Source organism: Salvelinus fontinalis, chromosome 17 (assembly GCF_029448725.1).
Source record: "Salvelinus fontinalis isolate EN_2023a chromosome 17, ASM2944872v1, whole genome shotgun sequence".
Lineage (NCBI taxonomy): Eukaryota > Metazoa > Chordata > Actinopteri > Salmoniformes > Salmonidae > Salvelinus > Salvelinus fontinalis.
This window is the reverse complement of record NC_074681.1, coordinates 17,413,327-17,435,196: the sequence shown is the minus strand read 5'-3', so window position 1 is coordinate 17,435,196 and position 21,870 is coordinate 17,413,327. Positions and strand designations below refer to the sequence as shown.

At 44.6% G+C, this 21,870-nt stretch overlaps 2 protein-coding genes across 2 annotated transcripts; both read left to right on the top strand.

The window, feature by feature from the left end:
- Positions 1 to 391: 391 nt before the first annotated feature.
- LOC129814577 (uncharacterized) lies at positions 392 to 2,931 on the top strand. The gene is made up of 10 exons (XM_055867752.1): positions 392 to 487; positions 645 to 829; positions 906 to 1,009; positions 1,274 to 1,365; positions 1,522 to 1,702; positions 1,957 to 2,062; positions 2,142 to 2,230; positions 2,311 to 2,402; positions 2,526 to 2,633; positions 2,780 to 2,931. The coding sequence occupies exons 1-10, from the start codon at positions 421 to 423 to the stop codon at positions 2,812 to 2,814; spliced, it is 1,059 nt and encodes a 352-aa protein (XP_055723727.1). The 5' UTR covers positions 392 to 420; the 3' UTR covers positions 2,815 to 2,931.
- Positions 2,932 to 16,090: 13,159 nt separating this feature from the next.
- LOC129814576 (uncharacterized) lies at positions 16,091 to 18,611 on the top strand. The gene is made up of 10 exons (XM_055867751.1): positions 16,091 to 16,186; positions 16,341 to 16,525; positions 16,602 to 16,705; positions 16,970 to 17,061; positions 17,218 to 17,398; positions 17,653 to 17,758; positions 17,838 to 17,926; positions 18,007 to 18,098; positions 18,206 to 18,313; positions 18,460 to 18,611. The coding sequence occupies exons 1-10, from the start codon at positions 16,120 to 16,122 to the stop codon at positions 18,492 to 18,494; spliced, it is 1,059 nt and encodes a 352-aa protein (XP_055723726.1). The 5' UTR covers positions 16,091 to 16,119; the 3' UTR covers positions 18,495 to 18,611.
- Positions 18,612 to 21,870: the final 3,259 nt, after the last annotated feature.

Sequence of the window (21,870 nt, the reverse complement as noted above, 5' to 3'; positions counted from 1 at the left end):
TTGATCAGCATTTTGACTGTCGCATAAAATACGCTTTAAATCGATGTAAAAAATACCTAATCCACACTTAGTGTGGTACTGTCAAATTGAGCAAACCAGATTGTTCAATCTTTTTGATTCAACTTTATTTCCTGTGTAAGTCACTATTCCGTCCGTCCATCGTGTTTTGTGAGACATAGGTTCCGCTTTGCAGACTACTTTATGGGGAAAAGATGTGACTATTACAATTTTTACTTTTAAAACCCATAAAAATTCAAGGATGTTTTCAGACCAGGAAATACCAAAACTGATGATGTTGGTACGTTTTTAGGTCTATAATTATCGCTCCTTGACCTCTCACAGGTGTTCAGAATTAAGATGATTAGGATCAATTGGTCCATAAATATTTCTAGTTTGTAGGCACTCCTAGATCATTCAGTCATGTCTCTTCTTTGGCATTGTGCAATTGTTTTGGCTGTAGTAGCAGCAGCAAGCGCTGCCAATGAAGGTACGTCTAATAATGAACGCATAATATGATTATGTAGCGCTGATACCATGTTAACTTGAATAGGCTACTTATCTCATGCTGACCGCCTAACAGACTAGCCAAGTTGTGGTGTTGGCTCTTGATGTGAATGATGACATTATCAAATTTATATTTTTAGATTTTAATGTGGATTGTGAGAAACACTCCATTAAAGTGACATGGAAGGTCAGTCCAGAGTTGGTTGAAAATGCTGCCCGTCTTTTCCTTGGACACTGTGTTCCGTCCACATTTTCTGTTCTTCCCACGGGAGAAGGGTTGGCGACATTCCACTACAACCTCAATGGCTGTGCCATCAAGAAACGGGTAATGTCTCACTCTTGACTCAATGTATGCCATTTTGGATCCTGCAACGACTAATGCTTCTCCTTCTATTCCCCAGGTGACTGGCAAAAAACACATCTATTCAACCAACCTGACTTACAGACCTGACCGAAAGCCCAAACCTGCTGCTATTAGTCACCATATTAAGTGTGTTTACATAAGGTAACCATCTATGCCAGGGGTACTCAACTCTTACCCTAAGAGGTCTGGCGCCTGCTGTCTTTCGGTACTACTTTATCATTAATTGCACACACCTGATGTCCCAGGTCTAAATCAGTCCCTGATTTAGAGGGGAACGATTTTTTTTAAATGCAGTGGATGTGTTGCCTTTTAGGGCTCCATTGGGTGTACTGTAGCTATGGTGTTGGAATCAAATCTTCCTTTGCCACCTTCATTATTAAACTAAACATTCCCCCTTGTATGTAGACCTGAGGGATGGATTCCCCCATTCCTTATCCCTGCCTATGGTAGTGCTGAGGGTCATGGAGGATTGGTTTTCCACATGGCACTCCTCAATGGTGAGTGACTCATACAACAATTATTGTAAGAATATGTTCAGTCAACTTACCTGGTAAAGAAATTCCTAGCAGAGGACACTGCCCAAAGCTAGTTGAAACCTGTGGCTGTACAGTACGTATGAGCATTGCGCCCCTTCCCCCCTCTGTTGCATGTAGAAGACCTTACTGGTCTGGCTAAGACCAGCCTGTTTCCCCTGGGCTCTTTCATCCCCATCTGGGCAGCAGTGGATCAGAAGGACCATCAGCCCTTGCTGCTGCTCTTGGAGGAGTGTGTGGCGGCCACAACACCAGAACTGCAGTCTGCGAGCCTGGTGTACCCCATCATCACCAACAAGGGGTATGTACCAGACCTGGCTATGGCCATGTAGGGTGCACATTTTGGTTTTTGACTGCCTAGCGCTACACAGCCTACTCAAATGACCAACTCGTCATCAAGCTTTGATTATTTGAATCTGCTGTGTAGTGCTAGGGCGAACCCCAAAATGTGCACGGGGGGAATTCATCCCATTAAAGTATTGAATACATTTTAAAGTTGGCTTATTTGCTGGATGGAAGTTCTGTTTGTCTGCTCATTGCACAATGCATTTTCAGTTGCCTTGCAGATGGGAAGACTGGGAACTCCAGGTTCCTGCCTAGGTACCACTCGTCTGCTATTCTGCTTTACCTGCAGTCCTTCAAGTTTGCCCTAGGCGAGGAAGTGAGTGGACCACAAGTTCTCGGTATGACTGGGTTGTTTTCATACTGTAGCTCTTGACTGTTCTCTTATTTCACCCCAGGTGTATATTCATTGTAAGCTTGTTGCATGGGATCCTGAGGTTTTTGATATAGAAAAGAAGGCCTGCCACTACATTAAAGAGACTGGAGAGTAAGTATTGGTCACATTCTTTAACATTGGACCATAATGACGTTAGTGCCAATGCAACGGCCAACTTTTTTTATTCATAGATGGGAGCTGCTGGACGACCCGTCTCAAAGTGACCTCTGCAAGTGCTGTGACTCGAGTTGCAAGCCTCGGTTGAAGAGGGGTGTGGATTCAGGTATTTTGAGGCGCTTCATTTCAAGCCTGAATAAACTGTAGTTCCATATTCATTTGAGCTGATCACTCTTGAGTTTCTGATGGGAATGCAGCTTGAAGTAATTTATATATATTTTTTTCTCAGAACCCCAGGGCCTGGTTCAAAACTCTGTTCTTGGACCGCTCACAATAGTGGAAAACTCTGAAACCCAGATCCCCAGTGAATTTGTAAAATATCCTACTGTAGAACAAGGTTGGTGCTTTTGGCATTGAAGACTATAGTTTACACTTGGCTTTTAATTGTATCAGCTTTGATGCCAAATGAACTTGAACCTGTAATTGACTCATCTGTCATTGCAATGAGATGCATGTTACTAACAATTCTTCAATCTGTTACAGGGATGGCTGTCTTTTCTGTCTCCACAGCCATCTAATTGTTGGTGGCCTGAAGGGTGCATCACTTTCCAGTACATTTAGAGAAGGTGTGGAAACTACACCCCCAGTATGGTCCTTTGACTTTAGCATGTTTCAATAAAATGAGTACTTTACAATGGTTTTTGTCTCTAATGATTGTCGGTTGTCAAAATGCTATGATCCTGATGAGATGTACCCTAAATCCAGTAGTGCGGAGCCGGTATCTACACAAAATAGCCTAGAGGTGACCATCTGGTTGTAAGAAGATGATCACAATGTGAGTGCTCAGTGTTTTGCGACTGTTCTGGACTACCCAGTGTCCTGTTTACTCTTGAACTGTAACACTTTCTTCTCTTGGCATAATTAGTTTGCTAATGATAGTCACAGCAGGTGTTCATGCAATGGTAAAGCTATTTGAAAGATTGTCATAAGTGAACCTATACTTTTTCAGCAGTAGCCCACCCCAAGATCAAATTGACAAGCCAAGTTTAGAGATTGTAGGTGGCTGATTGCCATGCTTAGGTAACAAGCCAGGAAAATGGCTGTAGTTTACATTTTAGTTTAAATATATTTTTTGCGGAAAGTGCCCATCAGGGGAGTTTACCCCAAAGATTATGCCTTGGTTGCAGTGTCTTTCATACCTCACCTGCAAAAATGTCTACCTTTCTAACAGTTAAACTAGATTATCATTTGCATAAGGCAAGATTTAAAATCCCAGCAGTTCAAGAGCAAACTGTTCATCACTTTAATATTTTTGGCACATTCATTGATATGTAACTGATTAAACATTTCATAACACCGGCATTTCCCCTCTGACAGGTCACAAATGAATCCCACCCCAGTTAAATTTCAGCATAGCTCATGAGCCCAGTACTTGCACTGTATCCGGTAACAGAAGAACTCCTTACAGAACAAGCGTCACAGGTTGCTTTTATTTTTTTGCCTTGTCCGCCAGGAACCTCTTGTGGGGTGTAGCTGACTTGGCCTTTTCCTTGGCCTGGTGGGCGACTCCAATATGGCTGCTGTTTGTTGGAGACCTGGTACTTTGAAACAGGAACGCATGAATATTGGTTCAATAATAATGGGCTCCCGAGTGGCTCAAGGCACTCTGTTTCAGTGCTAGAGGCGTCACTACAGACCCTGGTTTGACGTCCCATAGGACAGTGCACGAGTGGCCCAGCAATGTTAGGGTTTGGCCGGGGTAGGCGGTCATTGTAAATAAGAATTTGTTCTTTACTGACTTGCCTAGTTAAATAAAATGCACTATGCTACTATTTTTCCTTGTGTGCTGACGTTTCCCTTTCTTACCAACATTTGGAGGAAGGTCACTGGAGACCTGTGGGGTGGAAGTTGTGGCAGGGGTAGAGGTTATGGTGGGTGTGATGCCTACAGCTCGAGCCAGACTGGTTGCTTGTGGGATATACGGATGGATAATCCTAGGTGCTGCTTCATAAAACCGTTAAAACCAGTCTATGCCTGCCAACTGCCTTTCCTTATTCAATGTGTTTTGGATTTTATTTATTTATTTATTTATTTAACCTTTATTTAACCAGGTAGGCAAATTGAGAACACGTTCTCATTTACAATTGCGACCTGGCCAAGATAAAGCAAAGCAGTTCGACACATACAACAACACATAGTTACACATGGAGTAAAAACAAACATATAGTCAATAATACAGTGAAAAAAATAAAAAAATAAGTCTACAGTATATACAATGTGAGCAAGTGAGGTGAGATAAGGGGGGTGAAGGCAAACAGATATATGTATAAATAAATAAAAATATAAAAAGGCCATGGAGGCGAAGTGAGTACAACACAGCAAGTAAAATAAAAACTAAAAAAAACACTGGAATGGTTGGTTTGCATTGGAAGAAAGTGCAAAGTAGAGACAGAAATAATGGGGTGCAAAGGAGCAAAATAAATTAATAAATAAATACAGTAGGTAAAGAGGTAGTTGTTTGGGCTAAATTGTAGATGGGTTATGTACAGGTGCAGTAATCTATGAGCTGCTCTGACAGCTGGTGCTTAAAGCTAGTGAGGGAGATTCCCATCCTCTCCGGCCAGGTCAAAGGCAACTTTTCAGACATCCCAGGGCTCTTTCCTTTTTTGGGGTATGACTCACCAGGTCTCATTCTAAAGAACCAGTGAAGACTGGTTACCCACCCAAATGGTTTTGACCTGCTTGTCTCAGTGTTTTGGGTGGCACATTAAAAGCCCGGGCAGCTGCCTTAATGCCCTGCCCATTTTCAATAGCATTCAGGGCACAACGAAGCGCCTCTTCGCCATAGCCTCCATAATCAGATATTTTCTTGTTAACTAATCTAAAAACAAAATTATCTTAGGAATGGTGGAGAACTGACCCGTAACCTAATTCCTTTTCTGAACCTAGCCTAACCGTAAACACTATTCTGACACTAACCCCTATTTATATGCCATTTAGCATATGCATTTCTCCTAACCCTGGCTCCTATTCTAATTCTGACCCCTAATCCTGCTAACTGGGGGATTAGCTGACTATGATAATAGACATATTATGCTAACTAGCTGGCTAGCATTTATTTCACCTCACACTTTCTGCTAGTGAGGTTGCTAGCTAGCTAACTTGGCTAGTCAGTGCCTAAATTACAGCTAGAAACAAATGATCAATCATAAAGAGGAGAGATATCTTGCCGCATTGGTGTGGCAGACGGATTCCTGCCTTCAACATACTAACATATTACTACTTTACTAAAAAAACAAATAAAAATGTTTCTCTCTAAACAAATGGATGATTTATCTTAAGGCTTCCTTACATGTATATATAAGAACAAAATGTATCAAACTTCATTGGATTATATCTACAACTTTTTCTAAATAATTAATAATTAAATACATTTAACTCAAAATTGTTTTGATGGCATGACTTCAAAAATGTTGAAACAGAGGACATTTGTAGTTGATCAAGACTAGCGGCAGCCAGAGAAACAGTTTATTTTTTTGTTGTGAGAATTACAGGGGGGAGGGCACGTCTTACCCCAGGGTGCGTCTCGCCCCATAGTACCCTATATCCCAATGAATTTGATGGTAAATTTACATAACTTCTAAGCGATGAATAAGAAATGGGAAAGTTCCAATTCCAAACAAGCTTAATTACTAGAGGGAAACTTGTCTATCATCCTGAGTGTAACGGCAGTCTAGCTCTTCCTCCTCCTCAGACGAGGAGAGGCGAGAAGGATCTGAGGACCAATGTGCAGCGTGGTAATTTTCCATGATGAATTTAATAGACAAGACGAACACTGACACGAAATACACTTGAATAGAATACAAAACAACACAACGACGTAGACAGACCTGAACTTGAGAACTTACATAGACACGAAGAACGCACGAACAGGAAAGACTAGCCAAACGAACGAACAAACGAAACAGTCCCGTGTGGTAGACACAGACACAGGAACAATCACCCACAAACAAACAGTGAGAACAGCCTACCTTAATATGGTTCTCAATCAGAGGAAACGTCAAACACCTGCCTCTAATTGAGAACCATATCAGGCAACACATTTAACCCAACATAGAAACACATAACATAGAATTCCCACCCCAACTCACGCCCTGACCAACAAAACACATACAAAAACAACAGAAAACAGGTCAGGAACGTGACAGAACCCCCCCCCCCCCCCCTCAAGGTGCGAACTCCGGGCTCACCCCTAAAACTCAAGGGGAGGGTCTGGGTGGGCATCTGTCCGCGGTGGCGGCTCCGGCGCAGGACGAGGACACCACTCCACCATTGTCTTTGTCCCCCTCCTTAGCGTCCCTTGAGTGGCGACCCTCGCCCCCGACCATGGTCCAGTAACCTTCACCAAGGCCCCTCCTAAATATAGACAACTCAGGACAGAGAGGTAGCTCAGGACAGAGGGGTAGCTCAGGACAGAGGGGTAGCTCAGGACAGAGGGGTAGCTCAGGACAGAGAGGTAGCTCAGGACAGAGAGGTAGCTCAGGACAGAGGGGTAGCTCCGGACTGAAGGACAGCTCCGGACAGAGAGGCAGCTCTGCACTGAATTGTTGCTCCGGACTAGATGCAGCTCATAACTGGAGTGCAGCTCATGACTGGAGGGCAGCTCATGACTGGAAGGCAGCTCATGACTGGAGGGCAGCTCATGACTGGAGGGCAGCTCATGACTGGAGGGCAGCTCATGACTGGAGGGCAGCTCATGACTGGAGGGCAGCTCATGACTGAAAGGCAGCTCATGACTGGAGGGCAGCTCATGACTGGAGGGCAGCTCATGACTGGCTGGCGGCTCTGGCGGCTCCTGACTGGCTGGCGGCTCCTGATTGGCTGGCGGCTCTGGCGGCTCCTGACTGGCTGGCGGCTCTGGCGGCTCCTGACTGGCTGGCGGCTCTGGCGGCTCCTGACTGACGGACGGCTCTGGCGGCTCCTGACTGACGGACGGCTCTGACGGCTCGGGACAGACGGGCGGCTCTAATGGCTCGGGGCAGACGGATGGCTCAGATGGCGCTGGGCAGACGGATGACTCAGATGGCGCTGGCCAGACGGATGACTCAGATGGCGCTGGCCAGACGGATGACTCAGATGGCGCTGGCCAGACGGATGACTCAGATGGCGCTGGCCAGACGGATGACTCAGATGGCGCTGGGCAGACGGATGACTCAGATGGCGCTGGGCAGACGGATGGCTCAGATGGCGCTGGGCAGACGGATGGCTCAGATGGCGCTGGGCAGACGGATGGCTCAGATGGCGCTGGGCAGACGGATGGCTCAGATGGCGCTGGGCAAACGGATGGCTCAGACGGCGCTGGGCAGACAGACGGCTCAGACGGCGCTGAACAGGCAGGCAGCTCAGACGGTGCTGGGCAGGCAGGCAGCTCAGACGGCGTTGGGCAGACGAGCAGTGCAGGCAGCTCAGACCTCGCTGGGCAGACGAGCAGTGCAGGCGGCGTTGGGCAGATGAGCAGTGCAGGTGGCGTTGGGCAGACGGCCGACTCTGACCTGCTGAGGCGCACAGTAGGCCTGGTGCGTGGTGCCGGAACTGGTGGTACCGGACTGGAGACACGCACCTCAAGGCTAGTGCGGGGAGCAGCAACAGGGCACACTGGTTTCTCAAACTGCACTATAGGCCTGGTGCGTGGTGCCGGAACTGGTGGTACCGGACTGAGGGCACGCACCTCAGGGCGATTGCAGGGAGAAAGAACAGTGCATACAGGGCTCTGGAGACGCACAGGAGGCTTGGTGCGTGGTGCCGGAACTGGAGGTACTGGGCTGGAGACACACACCACAGGGAGAGTGCATGGAGGAGAAACATGGCTCTGGAGACGCACAGGAAAACTGGTGCGTGGCGTAGGTACTAGTGGTACTGGGCTGGGGCGGGAAGGTGGCGCCGGATATACCGGACCGTGCAGGCGTACTGGCTCCCTTGAGCACCGAGCCTGCCCAACCTTACCTGGTTGAATGCTCCCCGTAGCCCGTCCAGTGCGGGGAGGTGGAATAACCCGCACTGGGCTGTGAAGGCGAACCGGGGACACCATGCGTAAGGCTGGTGCCATGTACACCGGCCCAAGGAGACGTACTGGAGGCCAGATATGTAGAGCCGGCTTCATGGCACTTGGCTCAATGCTCAATCTAGCCCGGCCAGTGCGGGTAGGTGGAATAACCCGCACCGGGCTATGCACACGTACAGGAGACACCGTGCGCTCTACTGCATAACACGGTGTCTGCCCGTACTCTCGCTCTCCACGGTAAGCTCGGGGAGTTGGCGCAGGTCTCCTACCTGACTTCGCCACACTCGCTTTTAGCCCCCCCAAAGACATTTTTGGGCTTGACTCTCCGGCTTTCAGCCTCGCTTACGTGCTGCCTCCTCATACCACCGCTCCTGGGCTTTAGCTGCCTCCTTCTCCTCCCGAGAGCGGCGATTCTCCCCAACCTTAGCCCAGGGTCCTTTTCCCTCCAAAATTTCCTCCCATGTCCAGGAGTCCTGTGTAATGGGCCGCTGCTGTCGCTGCTTCCCATTACCCCGCTGCTTGATCCTTTGTTGGTGGGTAATTCTGTAACGGCAGTCTAGCTCTTCCTCCTCCTCAGACGAGGAGAGGCGAGAAGGATCTGAGGACCAATGTGCAGCGTGGTAATTTTCCATGATGAATTTAATAGACAAGACGAACACTGACACGAAGTACACTTGAATAGAATACAAAACAACACAACGACGTAGACAGACCTGAACTTGAGAACTTACATAGACACGAAGAACGCACGAACAGGAAAGATTAGCCAAACGAACGAACAAACGAAACAGTCCCGTGTGGTAGACACAAACACAGGAACAATCACCCACAAACAAACAGTGAGAACAGCCTACCTTAATATGGTTCTCAATCAGAGGAAACGTCAAACACTTGCCTCTAATTGAGAACCATATCAGGCAACACATTTAACCCAACTTAGAAACACATAACAGAGAATGCCCACCACAACTCACGCCCTGACCAACTAAACACATACAAAAACAACAGAAAACAGATCAGGAACGTGACACTGAGCTCCCACATGCTGACCTCTGACGTCATCTACAACTCTAATTGTCTCGATAATTGCATTTTCTTCAGTTAAATGCAACAACAAAACTTTATTTATAAAAAGCCATCTATTAATATGGTTTTTGAACACTATAGGTTGTTTACAAGCATGATAGCTGTATTTTTTGTTTATTATTCATGCAGCTTGTTGGCCATTAGCCAATTGGCGTTTCTCAACGAGTTCAATGCATCCAACTAGTTACGACTTCATAACTGGTAAATTCACATCTCCCACTTGGTTACAAACTCGGGATAAGTATCTGATAATCAATTGCAAGACTGGAATGAGTTCATTCTAATGATTTCTAGATCAGTGAGTGATTGCCTGTGTAAAAGGTGTAAAATATACTTTATGTATTTAACCAAACATCCCTCATATTTAAGGTTATTTTAAGATGTATTACATAATCCCCTCACATACATAATGACGAAACCAAAACTTCACGCCTGTGAGCAACGATGGGTAGCCAAATTGGCGCCCTACTCATTCGATCTGAAGCACATAGCAGATACAAAGAACGTTGTGGTTGATGCCCCCAGTAGGGACCAATTTGCCAAGTTAGTTAGTCACAGGTTGATCAGTGAGAACTATGTCAGTCTGCTTGCTGAAGCCGATGCTGTAGGAGAAGATGGGATTCAAGATGTGTTTCGCTTGAAGGTCCAGAGTCACATAGTGAAAAAACAAGCAGAGACAATCTCTAGAAATCAGTCTGAGAGCTGTCCTTTAACCTGTGGCTCTGCAGTAGTGAAAGCGATCTGTGAAGTCTATGATCAGTGTGATGTAGCGACCGAAGCTGGAGCAGTACAGTTAGTGCAGTCTGTGCAACAACTCATATCTCCAAGCCAAGACTCCATTCCTGCGATCTCTTTTGAGGAGCTTCAGCGGAGCCAAGAACTTGATCCTACGATTTCTAAGGCTATCCTGTTTGTCAACCGCAAAAGACGTCCTTCAAGACGAGAGAGGGATGGATTTGATTCACAAACCCTTGCACTCGCCAAGCAGGGGGAAAGGCTCAGTGTCCAAGATGGAGTGCTTTACAGGGTGACAAAGGATCCCCTTAGCAAACAAAAGAGACATCAGTATGTGATGCCCAAAAATATGAAGGAGAAAGCATTGAGTGGTGTGCATGACCATGCTGGCCACCAAGGGCAAGCTAGAACTCTTCATTTTGGCAAGGCAGCATTTCTTCTGGCCCAAGATGGAGCATGATGTGAAGGAGTATGTCAAGTGCTGTCGGAGATGCATCCTGGCTAAGTCTCCTGAGCCATCTGCTCGACCTCCCCTCGAAAGCATCAGAACCTCTGCGCCTATGGAGTTAGTATGTCTCGACTTTTGGAGTGCTGAGGACAACAAGCAACGCTCAGTGGATGTATTGGTTCTGACAGATCACTTCACCAAGTTAGCTCACGCCTTTCCATGCTCAAATCAAACGGCAAAGCCAATTTTGAAAGTGAGCTAATCACAGAACTTCTCAAGCTCTCTGGTGTCACCAAGTCACACACAACTGCGTATCATCCCATGGGGAATGGGGGAACGGAAAGGTTCAATCGAATTCTGGGAAATATGCTTCGCTCACTCCCTCTAAAAGCTAAAGAGAAATGGCCACAGCGGATACAAACTCTAACGTTTGCCTACAATGCTACTGTAAACGAAACCACTGGCTATGCTCCATTCCAGCTCATGTTTGGTTGCGTTCCGAGACTCCCTGTTGATGTAATGTTCAAGCAAGTTTTGAGGGATCCTGTGGTTGTTGACTATAGTAGTTACAGTGGGGCAAAAAAGTATTTAGTCAGCCACCAATTGTGCAAGTTCTCCCACTTAAAAAGATGAGAGAGGCCTGTAATTTTCATCATAGGTACATTTCAACTATGACAGACAAAATGAGAAAAAAAAATCCAGAAAATCACATTGTAGGATTTTTAATGAATTTATTTGCAAATTATGGTGGAAAATAAGTATTTGGTCACCTACAAACAAGCAAGATTTCTGGCTCTCACAAACCTGTAACTTCTTCTTTAAGAGGCTCCTCTGTCCTCCACTCGTTACCTGTATTAATGGCACCTGTTTGAACTTGTTATCAGTATAAAAGACACCTGTCCACAACCTCAAACAGTCACACTCCAAACTCCACTATGGCCAAGACTAAAGAGCTGTCAAAGGACACCAGAAACAGAATTGTAGACCTGCACCAGGCTGGGAAGACTGAATCTGCAATAGCTAAGCAGCTTGGTTTGAAGAAATCAACTGTGGGAGCAATTATTAGGAAATGGAAGACATACAAGACCACTGATAATCTCCCTCGATCTGGGGCTCCACGCAAGATCTCACCCCGTGGGGTCAAAATGATCATAAGAACGGTGAGCAAAAATCCCAGAACCACACAGGGGGACCTAGTGAATGACCTGCAGAGAGCTGGGACCAAAGTAACAAAGCCTACCAACAGTAACACACTACGCCGCCAGGGACTCAAATCCTGCAGTGCCAGACGTGTCCCCCTGCTTAAGCCAGTACATGTCCAGGCCCGTCTGAAGTTTGCTAGAGAGCATTTGGATGATCCAGAAGAAGATTGGGAGAATGTCATATGGTCAGATGAAACCAAAATATTACTTTTTGGTAAAAACTCAACTCGTCGTGTTTGGAGGACAAAGAATGCTGAGTTGCATCCAAAGAACACCATACCTACTGTGAAGCATGTGGGTGGAAACATCATGCTTTGGGGCTGTTTTTCTGCAAAGGGACCAGGATGACTGATCCGTGTAAAGGAAAGAATGAATGGGGCCATGTATCGTGAGATTTTGAGTGAAAACCTCCTTCCATCAGCAAGGGCATTGAAGATGAAACGTGGCTGGGTCTTTCAGCATGACAATGATCCCAAACACACCGCCCGGGCAACGAAGGAGTGGCTTCGTAAGAAGCATTTCAAGGTCCTGGAGTGGCCTAGCCAGTCTCCAGATCTCAACCCCATAGAAACTCTTTGGAGGGAGTTGAAAGTCCGTGTTGCCCAGCAACAGCCCCAAAACATCACTGCTCTAGAGGAGATCTACATGGAGGAATGGGCCAAAATACCAGCAACAGTGTGTGAAAACCTTGTGAAAACTTACAGAAAACGTTTGACCTCTGTCATTGCCAACAAAGGGTATATAACAAAGTATTGAGATAAACTTTTGTTATTGAACAAATACTTATTTTCCACCAAAATTTGCAAATAAATTCATAAAAAATCCTACAATGTGATTTTCAGGATTTTTTTTCTCATTTTGTCTGTCATAGTTGAAGTGTACCTACGATGAAAATTACAGGCCTCTCTCATCTTTTTAAGTGGGAGAACTTGCACAATTGGTGGCTGACTAAATACTTTTTTGCCCCACTGTATGTCAAAACACTGATGTCCTATCTTCTTTACTGGCTATGCTCCATTCCAGCTCATGTTTGGTCGCGTTCCGAGACTCCCTGTTGATGTAAGGGGGGGTCAAAATGATCATGTTCAATGTTCAAGCAAGTTTTGAGGGATCCTGTGGTTGTTGACTATAGTAGTTATGTCAAAACACTGATGTCCTATCTTCATTAAGCAGCGAGCATCGCTCAACGGCATACAGTTAAAGAACAACAGAAACAGGCCAAACATTATGACAGAAAAGTCAGAAGCACTCACCTGAACAAAGGAGACAGAGTGCTTCTCGCTAACAAAGGAGAAAGGGGAAAAATAAAATTTGCCGACAAGTGGGAAGCTAAGGTGTACACGGTCATTGACAGAAACCTACATACACACACATATATAAGCTGGTGGATGATAAAGGAAACACCAACCTTCTGCTAGCCATCAGCTTTCTGCCGGTAGAAACGCCTAAGGATGATTCACGTGAATCTCAATCAGATGGCGCTGTAGATCCAGAGTATGAGGGTCAGTCAATGGACCTTTCAGTCTTTGATGAAGAGGAAAGCTCTGGAGATATGACCAGTTCATGGATACTCAGTGGAGTAGATGACCCCGCAAATCAGGAATCTTCGGAGAGACAGGAGATAGTCAGAGATGAGATTGAGCAAGAACAGTCAGCGTACAGCTGCAGGGACAGTCCAAATCAAGACCGTCAAGCTCAGCTATCTCTCAATAATGAGACCGCTATTAGCATTCCTGACTATGACAGGGTGGCTGTAGTCCCTGACACAGAACCTTCAGATATTCCTGACTCAATTGCACCAGCTGATTTAGCTAGTGACCAAGACTTACAAAGACCGGGTTCATGTGATTCGCAAGATGTGGTCAGAACACGCACTGGCAGGGTAGTGAAATCTGTAAGTCGTCTTATTGAGACAATGGCTCAGAGACCATTCACTATGGAGGGCTTAGCCACCAAACTAGGAAAGAAGTCCCAGTCTCTTCTAACTCTGTTTTAAAAAAGGTTTTCTTAATTTTTCTGTTGTTCTGAGGAATATTCACAGATATGTAAAGCCATCTAAGTGATGTGTAGAATGGTGTCAAGGGATAATGTAATGTGAGGACGAGTGTTGTATGATCTACTTGGCAGCGTATTTGTCCAGGAGGTTCTCAGACCTGATCTATCTTAGATTCCTCTGAATCTGCCTGCAGATAGCTTGTATAGCAGAGACCAAAGATGAAATCTTGGTGTTCACTCGTGCCAGTAGTGACTCAGTAGAGTTTGTTGTCCCTTGTGTTCCATGTCTTGTTTGATATGCATTCAGGATGTTGGTGAAATTCAGGAGGGGTGAATGTAACAGGTGTAAAATATACTTTATGTATTTCACCGAAAATCCCTCAATTTTTTTGTATTTATTATTTTAAGGTTATTTTAAGATGTATCACATTACTTTCAAGAGTGAATTATTTTATTGTAATTCTTTTCTAAATTGTGTTAATGCTGTGATGTCATCAACAGGAGCCATGATCTTACTCCTCAGTTTGCTCAGTGTGATGAGGCGAGGCAAATATACTTGTACGGAGTCCAGACTGCAGCAGTAACTTTTGCCTTGTATTTGTATCCATTCCATGCAATCATTAAAAGAGAGACAACCGGCTGAATTGTGTTCAGAGCCTTATCTTCCACCTACACCTTACCAGAACACAACGCAGAAAGGCACCGGTGCACAACCGGTTACACCTGCAGCTGGAGGTTGTTAACATAGCAAAACACACAGATGGCAGTGGTTAACTTGATTGCTTTCTGACATTTATTATAGGCATCGCCAATTGACAATAACCCTAACCCCTATTCTAATCCTAACCCTGGCCCCAAACCTGAACCCTATTCTAACTCTGACCCTGCTAACTGGGAATTAGCTAGCTATGCTAATAGACATGATATTATGCTATCTAGCTGGCTAGCATTTATTTAGGCGGAGCATCCTGCCCTCAACATACTAACCTAGCATATTACTACTTTACTAAAACAACTAATGTCTCTCTCAACAAAAAGCTTATTTCTCTCTTTTTTGTACAATTTTGTTTAAATCCCTGTTAGTTAGCAATTATCCTTTGCCAAAACAATCCAAACAATCCACTTTGACACCTTGTGCTGGGGACAATAAAAGGCTGCTCTAAAATGTGCAGTTTTGTCACAACACAACGCCACAGATGTGTCAAGTTTTGAGGGAGCATGCAATTGCCATGCTGACTGCAGGAAAGTCCACCAAAGCTTTTTCCAGAGAATTGACTGTTAATTTCTCTACCATAAGCCGCCTCCAACGTCGTTTTAGAGAATTTGGCAGTACGTCCAACCGGCCTTACAACCACAGACCACGTGTAACCACGCCAGCCCAGGACGTCCACATCTGGCTTCTTCACCTGAGGGATCCTCTGAAACCAGCCACCCCGACAGCTGACAAAACTGAGGAGTATTTCTGTCTGTAATAAAGCCCTTTTGTGGGGAAAAACTCATTCTGATTGGCTTGGCCTGGCTCCCATGTGGCTGCGCACTTGCCCTCCCAGTCCCATCCATGGCTGCACCCCTGCTCTCCCAGTCCCAGCCATGGCTGCGCCCCTGCCCAGTCCTGTGAAATCCATAGATTTTGGCCTAATGAATTTAATTCAGTTGACTGATTTCCTTATTTGAAATGTAACTCAGAAAAATCTTTAATTGTTCCTAGTGGTGTTTATATTTTGGTTCAGTATAGTTAACGTTAGCGAACTCTGCAATCTATACGGGGATGACTGTTTCAATGCCAATGGCCTGCTGCGATGCCCACTATATAGCGCTTTTCAGATCTATTCATATATTTAGCTACGGCAGACAGCTAGATCGGTGATGAGATAATCATTCAGTATGTAAACTAGCAGGCTTGGCCACCAATTAAATGGCTGGTCTTACCTTAACCTTGATCAGCATTTTGACTGTCGCATAAAATACGCTTTAAATCGATGTAAAAAATACCTAATCCACACTTAGTGTGGTACTGTCAAATTGAGGAAACCAGATTGTTCAATCTTTTTGATTCAACTTTATTTCCTGTGTAAGTCACTATTCCGTCCGTCCATCGTGTTTTGTGAGACATAGGTTCCGCTTTGCAGACTACTTTATGGGGAAAAGATGTGACTATTACAATTTTTACTTTTAAAACCCATAAAAATTCAAGGATGTTTTCAGACCAGGAAATACCAAAACTGATGATGTTGGTACGTTTTTAGGTCTATAATTATCGCTCCTTGACCTCTCACAGGTGTTCAGAATTAAGATGATTAGGATCAATTGGTCCATAAATATTTCTAGTTTGTAGGCACTCCTAGATCATTCAGTCATGTCTCTTCTTTGGCATTGTGCAATTGTTTTGGCTGTAGTAGCAGCAGCAAGCGCTGCCAATGAAGGTACGTCTAATAATGAACGCATAATATGATTATGTAGCGCTGATACCATGTTAACTTGAATAGGCTACTTATCTCATGCTGACCGCCTAACAGACTAGCCAAGTTGTGGTGTTGGCTCTTGATGTGAATGATATTATCAAATTTATATTTTTAGATTTTAATGTGGATTGTGAGAAACACTCCATTAAAGTGACATGGAAGGTCAGTCCAGAGTTGGTTGAAAATGCTGCCCGTCTTTTCCTTGGACACTGTGTTCCGTCCACATTTTCTGTTCTTCCCACGGGAGAAGGGTTGGCGACATTCCACTACAACCTCAATGGCTGTGCCATCAAGAAACGGGTAATGTCTCACTCTTGACCCAATGTATGCCATTTTGGATCCTGCAACGACTAATGCTTCTCCTTCTATTCCCCAGGTGACTGGCAAAAAACACATCTATTCAACCAACCTGACTTACAGACCTGACCGAAAGCCCAAACCTGCTGCTATTAGTCACCATATTAAGTGTGTTTACATAAGGTAACCATCTATGCCAGGGGTACTCAACTCTTACCCTAAGAGGTCTGGCGCCTGCTGTCTTTCGGTACTACTTTATCATTAATTGCACACACCTGATGTCCCAGGTCTAAATCAGTCCCTGATTTAGAGGGGAACGATTTTTTTTAAATGCAGTGGATGTGTTGCCTTTTAGGGCTCCATTGGGTGTACTGTAGCTATGGTGTTGGAATCAAATCTTCCTTTGCCACCTTCATTATTAAACTAAACATTCCCCCTTGTATGTAGACCTGAGGGATGGATTCCCCCATTCCTTATCCCTGCCTATGGTAGTGCTGAGGGTCATGGAGGATTGGTTTTCCACATGGCACTCCTCAATGGTGAGTGACTCATACAACAATTATTGTAAGAATATGTTCAGTCAACTTACCTGGTAAAGAAATTCCTAGCAGAGGACACTGCCCAAAGCTAGTTGAAACCTGTGGCTGTACAGTACGTATGAGCATTGCGCCCCTTCCCCCCTCTGTTGCATGTAGAAGACCTTACTGGTCTGGCTAAGACCAGCCTGTTTCCCCTGGGCTCTTTCATCCCCATCTGGGCAGCAGTGGATCAGAAGGACCATCAGCCCTTGCTGCTGCTCTTGGAGGAGTGTGTGGCGGCCACAACACCAGAACTGCAGTCTGCGAGCCTGGTGTACCCCATCATCACCAACAAGGGGTATGTACCAGACCTGGCTATGGCCATGTAGGGTGCACATTTTGGTTTTTGACTGCCTAGCGCTACACAGCCTACTCAAATGACCAACTCGTCATCAAGCTTTGATTATTTGAATCTGCTGTGTAGTGCTAGGGCGAACCCCAAAATGTGCACGGGGGGAATTCATCCCATTAAAGTATTGAATACATTTTAAAGTTGGCTTATTTGCTGGATGGAAGTTCTGTTTGTCTGCTCATTGCACAATGCATTTTCAGTTGCCTTGCAGATGGGAAGACTGGGAACTCCAGGTTCCTGCCTAGGTACCACTCGTCTGCTATTCTGCTTTACCTGCAGTCCTTCAAGTTTGCCCTAGGCGAGGAAGTGAGTGGACCACAAGTTCTCGGTATGACTGGGTTGTTTTCATACTGTAGCTCTTGACTGTTCTCTTATTTCACCCCAGGTGTATATTCATTGTAAGCTTGTTGCATGGGACCCTGAGGTTTTTGATATAGAAAAGAAGGCCTGCCACTACATTAAAGAGACTGGAGAGTAAGTATTGGTCACATTCTTTAACATTGGACCATAATGACGTTAGTGCCAATGCAACAGCCAACTTTTTTTATTCATAGATGGGAGCTGCTGGACGACCCGTCTCAAAGTGACCTCTGCAAGTGCTGTGACTCGAGTTGCAAGCCTCGGTTGAAGAGGGGTGTGGATTCAGGTATTTTGAGGCGCTTCATTTCAAGTTCCATATTCATTTGAGCTGATCACTCTTGAGTTTCTGATGGGAATGCAGCTTGAAGTAATTTATATACATTTTTTTCTCAGAACCCCAGGGCCTGGTTCAAAACTCTGTTCTTGGACCGCTCACAATAGTGGAAAACTCTGAAACCCAGATCCCCAGTGAATTTGTAAAATATCCTACTGTAGAACAAGGTTGGTGCTTTTGGCATTGAAGACTATAGTTTACACTTGGCTTTTAATTGTATCAGCTTTGATGCCAAATGAACTTGAACCTGTAATTGACTCATCTGTCATTGCAATGAGATGCATGTTACTAACAATTCTTCAATCTGTTACAGGGATGGCTGTCTTTTCTGTCTCCACAGCCATCTAATTGTTGGTGGCCTGAAGGGTGCATCACTTTCCAGTACATTTAGAGAAGGTGTGGAAACTACACCCCCAGTATGGTCCTTTGACTTTAGCATGTTTCAATAAAATGAGTACTTTACAATGGTTTTTGTCTCTAATGATTGTCGGTTGTCAAAATGCTATGATCCTGATGAGATGTACCCTAAATCCAGTAGTGCGGAGCCGGTATCTACACAAAATAGCCTAGAGGTGACCATCTGGTTGTAAGAAGATGATCACAATGTGAGTGCTCAGTGTTTTGCGACTGTTCTGGACTACCCAGTGTCCTGTTTACTCTTGAACTGTAACACTTTCTTCTCTTGGCATAATTAGTTTGCTAATGATAGTCACAGCAGGTGTTCATGCAATGGTAAAGCTATTTGAAAGATTGTCATAAGTGAACCTATACTTTTTCAGCAGTAGCCCACCCCAAGATCAAATTGACAAGCCAAGTTTAGAGATTGTAGGTGGCTGATTGCCATGCTTAGGTAACAAGCCAGGAAAATGGCTGTAGTTTACATTTTAGTTTAAATATATTTTTTGCGGAAAGTGCCCATCAGGGGAGTTTACCCCAAAGATTATGCCTTGGTTGCAGTGTCTTTCATACCTCACCTGCAAAAATGTCTACCTTTCTAACAGTTAAACTAGATTATCATTTGCATAAGGCAAGATTTAAAATCCCAGCAGTTCAAGAGCAAACTGTTCATCACTTTAATATAATACATTTCATAACACCGGCATTTCCCCTCTGACAGGTCACAAATGAATCCCACCCCAGTTAAATTTCAGCATAGCTCATGAGCCCAGTACTTGCACTGTATCCGGTAACAGAAGAACTCCCTACAGAACAAGCGTCACAGGTTGCTTTTATTTTTTTGCCTTGTCCGCCAGGAACCTCTTGTGGGGTGTAGCTGACTTGGCCTTTTCCTTGGCCTGGTGGGCGACTCCAATATGGCTGCTGTTTGTTGGAGACCTGGTACTTTGAAACAGGAACGCATGAATATTGGTTCAATAATAATGGGCTCCCGAGTGGCGCAAGGCACTGCGTTTCAGTGCTAGAGGCGTCACTACAGACCCTGGTTTGACGTCCCATAGGACGGTGCACGAGTGGCCCAGCATTGTTAGGGTTTGGCCGGGGTAGGCGGTCATTGTAAATAAGAATTTGTTCTTTACTGACTTGCCTAGTTAAATAAAATGCACTATGCTACTATTTTTCCTTAAATGTGTGCTGACGTTTCCCTTACCAACATTTGGAGGAAGGTCACTGGAGACCTGTGGGGTGGAAGTTGTGGCAGGGGTAGAGGTTATGGTGGGTGTGAAGCCTACAGCTCGAGCCAGACTGGTTGCTTGTGGGATATACGGATGGATAATCCTAGGTGCTGCTTCATAAAACCGTTAAAACCAGTCTATGCCTGCCAACTGCCTTTCCTTATTCAATGTGTTTTGGATTCCCATCCTCTCTGGCCAGGTCAAAGGCAACTTTTCAGACATCCCAGGGCTCTTTCCATTTTGGGGGTATGACTCACCAGGTCTCATTCTAAAGAACCAGTGAAGACTGGTTACCCACCCAAATGGTTTTGACCTGCTTGTCTCAGTGGCGCCTCAGGGTTTTGGGTGGCACATTAAAAGCCCGGGCAGCTGCCTTAATGCCCTGCCCATTTTCAATAGCATTCAGGGCACAACGAAGCGCCTCTTCGCCATAGCCTCCATAATCAGATATTTTCTTGTTAACTAATCTAAAAACAAAATTATCTTAGGAATGGTGGAGAACTGACCCGTAACCTAATTCCTTTTCTGAACCTAGCCTAACCGTAAACACTATTCTGACACTAACCCCTATTTATATGCCATTTAGCATATGCATTTCTCCTAACCCTGGCTCCTATTCTAATTCTGACCCCTAATCCTGCTAACTGGGGGATTAGCTGACTATGATAATAGACATATTATGCTAACTAGCTGGCTAGCATTTATTTCACCTCACACTTTCTGCTAGTGAGGTTGCTAGCTAGCTAACTTGGCTAGTCAGTGCCTAAATTACAGCTAGAAACAAATGATCAATCATAAAGAGGAGAGATATCTTGCCGCATTGGTGTGGCAGACGGATTCCTGCCTTCAACATACTAACATATTACTACTTTACTAAAAAAACAAATAAAAATGTTTCTCTCTAAACAAATGGATGATTTATCTTAAGGCTTCCTTACATGTATATATAAGAACAAAATGTATCAAACTTCATTGGATTATATCTACAACTTTTTCTAAATAATTAATAATTAAATACATTTAACTCAAAATTGTTTTGATGGCATGACTTCAAAAATGTTGAAACAGAGGACATTTGTAGTTGATCAAGACTAGCGGCAGCCAGAGAAACAGTTTATTTTTTTGTTGTGAGAATTACAGGGGGGAGGGCACGTCTTACCCCAGGGTGCGTCTCGCCCCATAGTACCCTATATCCCAATGAATTTGATGGTAAATTTACATAACTTCTAAGCGATGAATAAGAAATGGGAAAGTTTCAATTCCAAACAAGCTTAATTACTAGAGGGAAACTTGTCTATCATCCTGAGTGTAACGGCAGTCTAGCTCTTCCTCCTCCTCAGACGAGGAGAGGCGAGAAGGATCTGAGGACCAATGTGCAGCGTGGTAATTTTCCATGATGAATTTAATAGACAAGACGAACACTGACACGAAGTACACTTGAATAGAATACAAAACAACACAACGACGTAGACAGACCTGAACTTGAGAACTTACATAGACACGAAGAACGCACGAACAGGAAAGATTAGCCAAACGAACGAACAAACGAAACAGTCCCGTGTGGTAGACACAAACACAGGAACAATCACCCACAAACAAACAGTGAGAACAGCCTACCTTAATATGGTTCTCAATCAGAGGAAACGTCAAACACTTGCCTCTAATTGAGAACCATATCAGGCAACACATTTAACCCAACTTAGAAACACATAACAGAGAATGCCCACCACAACTCACGCCCTGACCAACTAAACACATACAAAAACAACAGAAAACAGATCAGGAACGTGACACTGAGCTCCCACATGCTGACCTCTGACGTCATCTACAACTCTAATTGTCTCGATAATTGCATTTTCTTCAGTTAAATGCAACAACAAAACTTTATTTATAAAAAGCCATCTATTAATATGGTTTTTGAACACTATAGGTTGTTTACAAGCATGATAGCTGTATTTTTTGTTTATTATTCATGCAGCTTGTTGGCCATTAGCCAATTGGCGTTTCTCAACGAGTTCAATGCATCCAACTAGTTACGACTTCATAACTGGTAAATTCACATCTCCCACTTGGTTACAAACTCGGGATAAGTA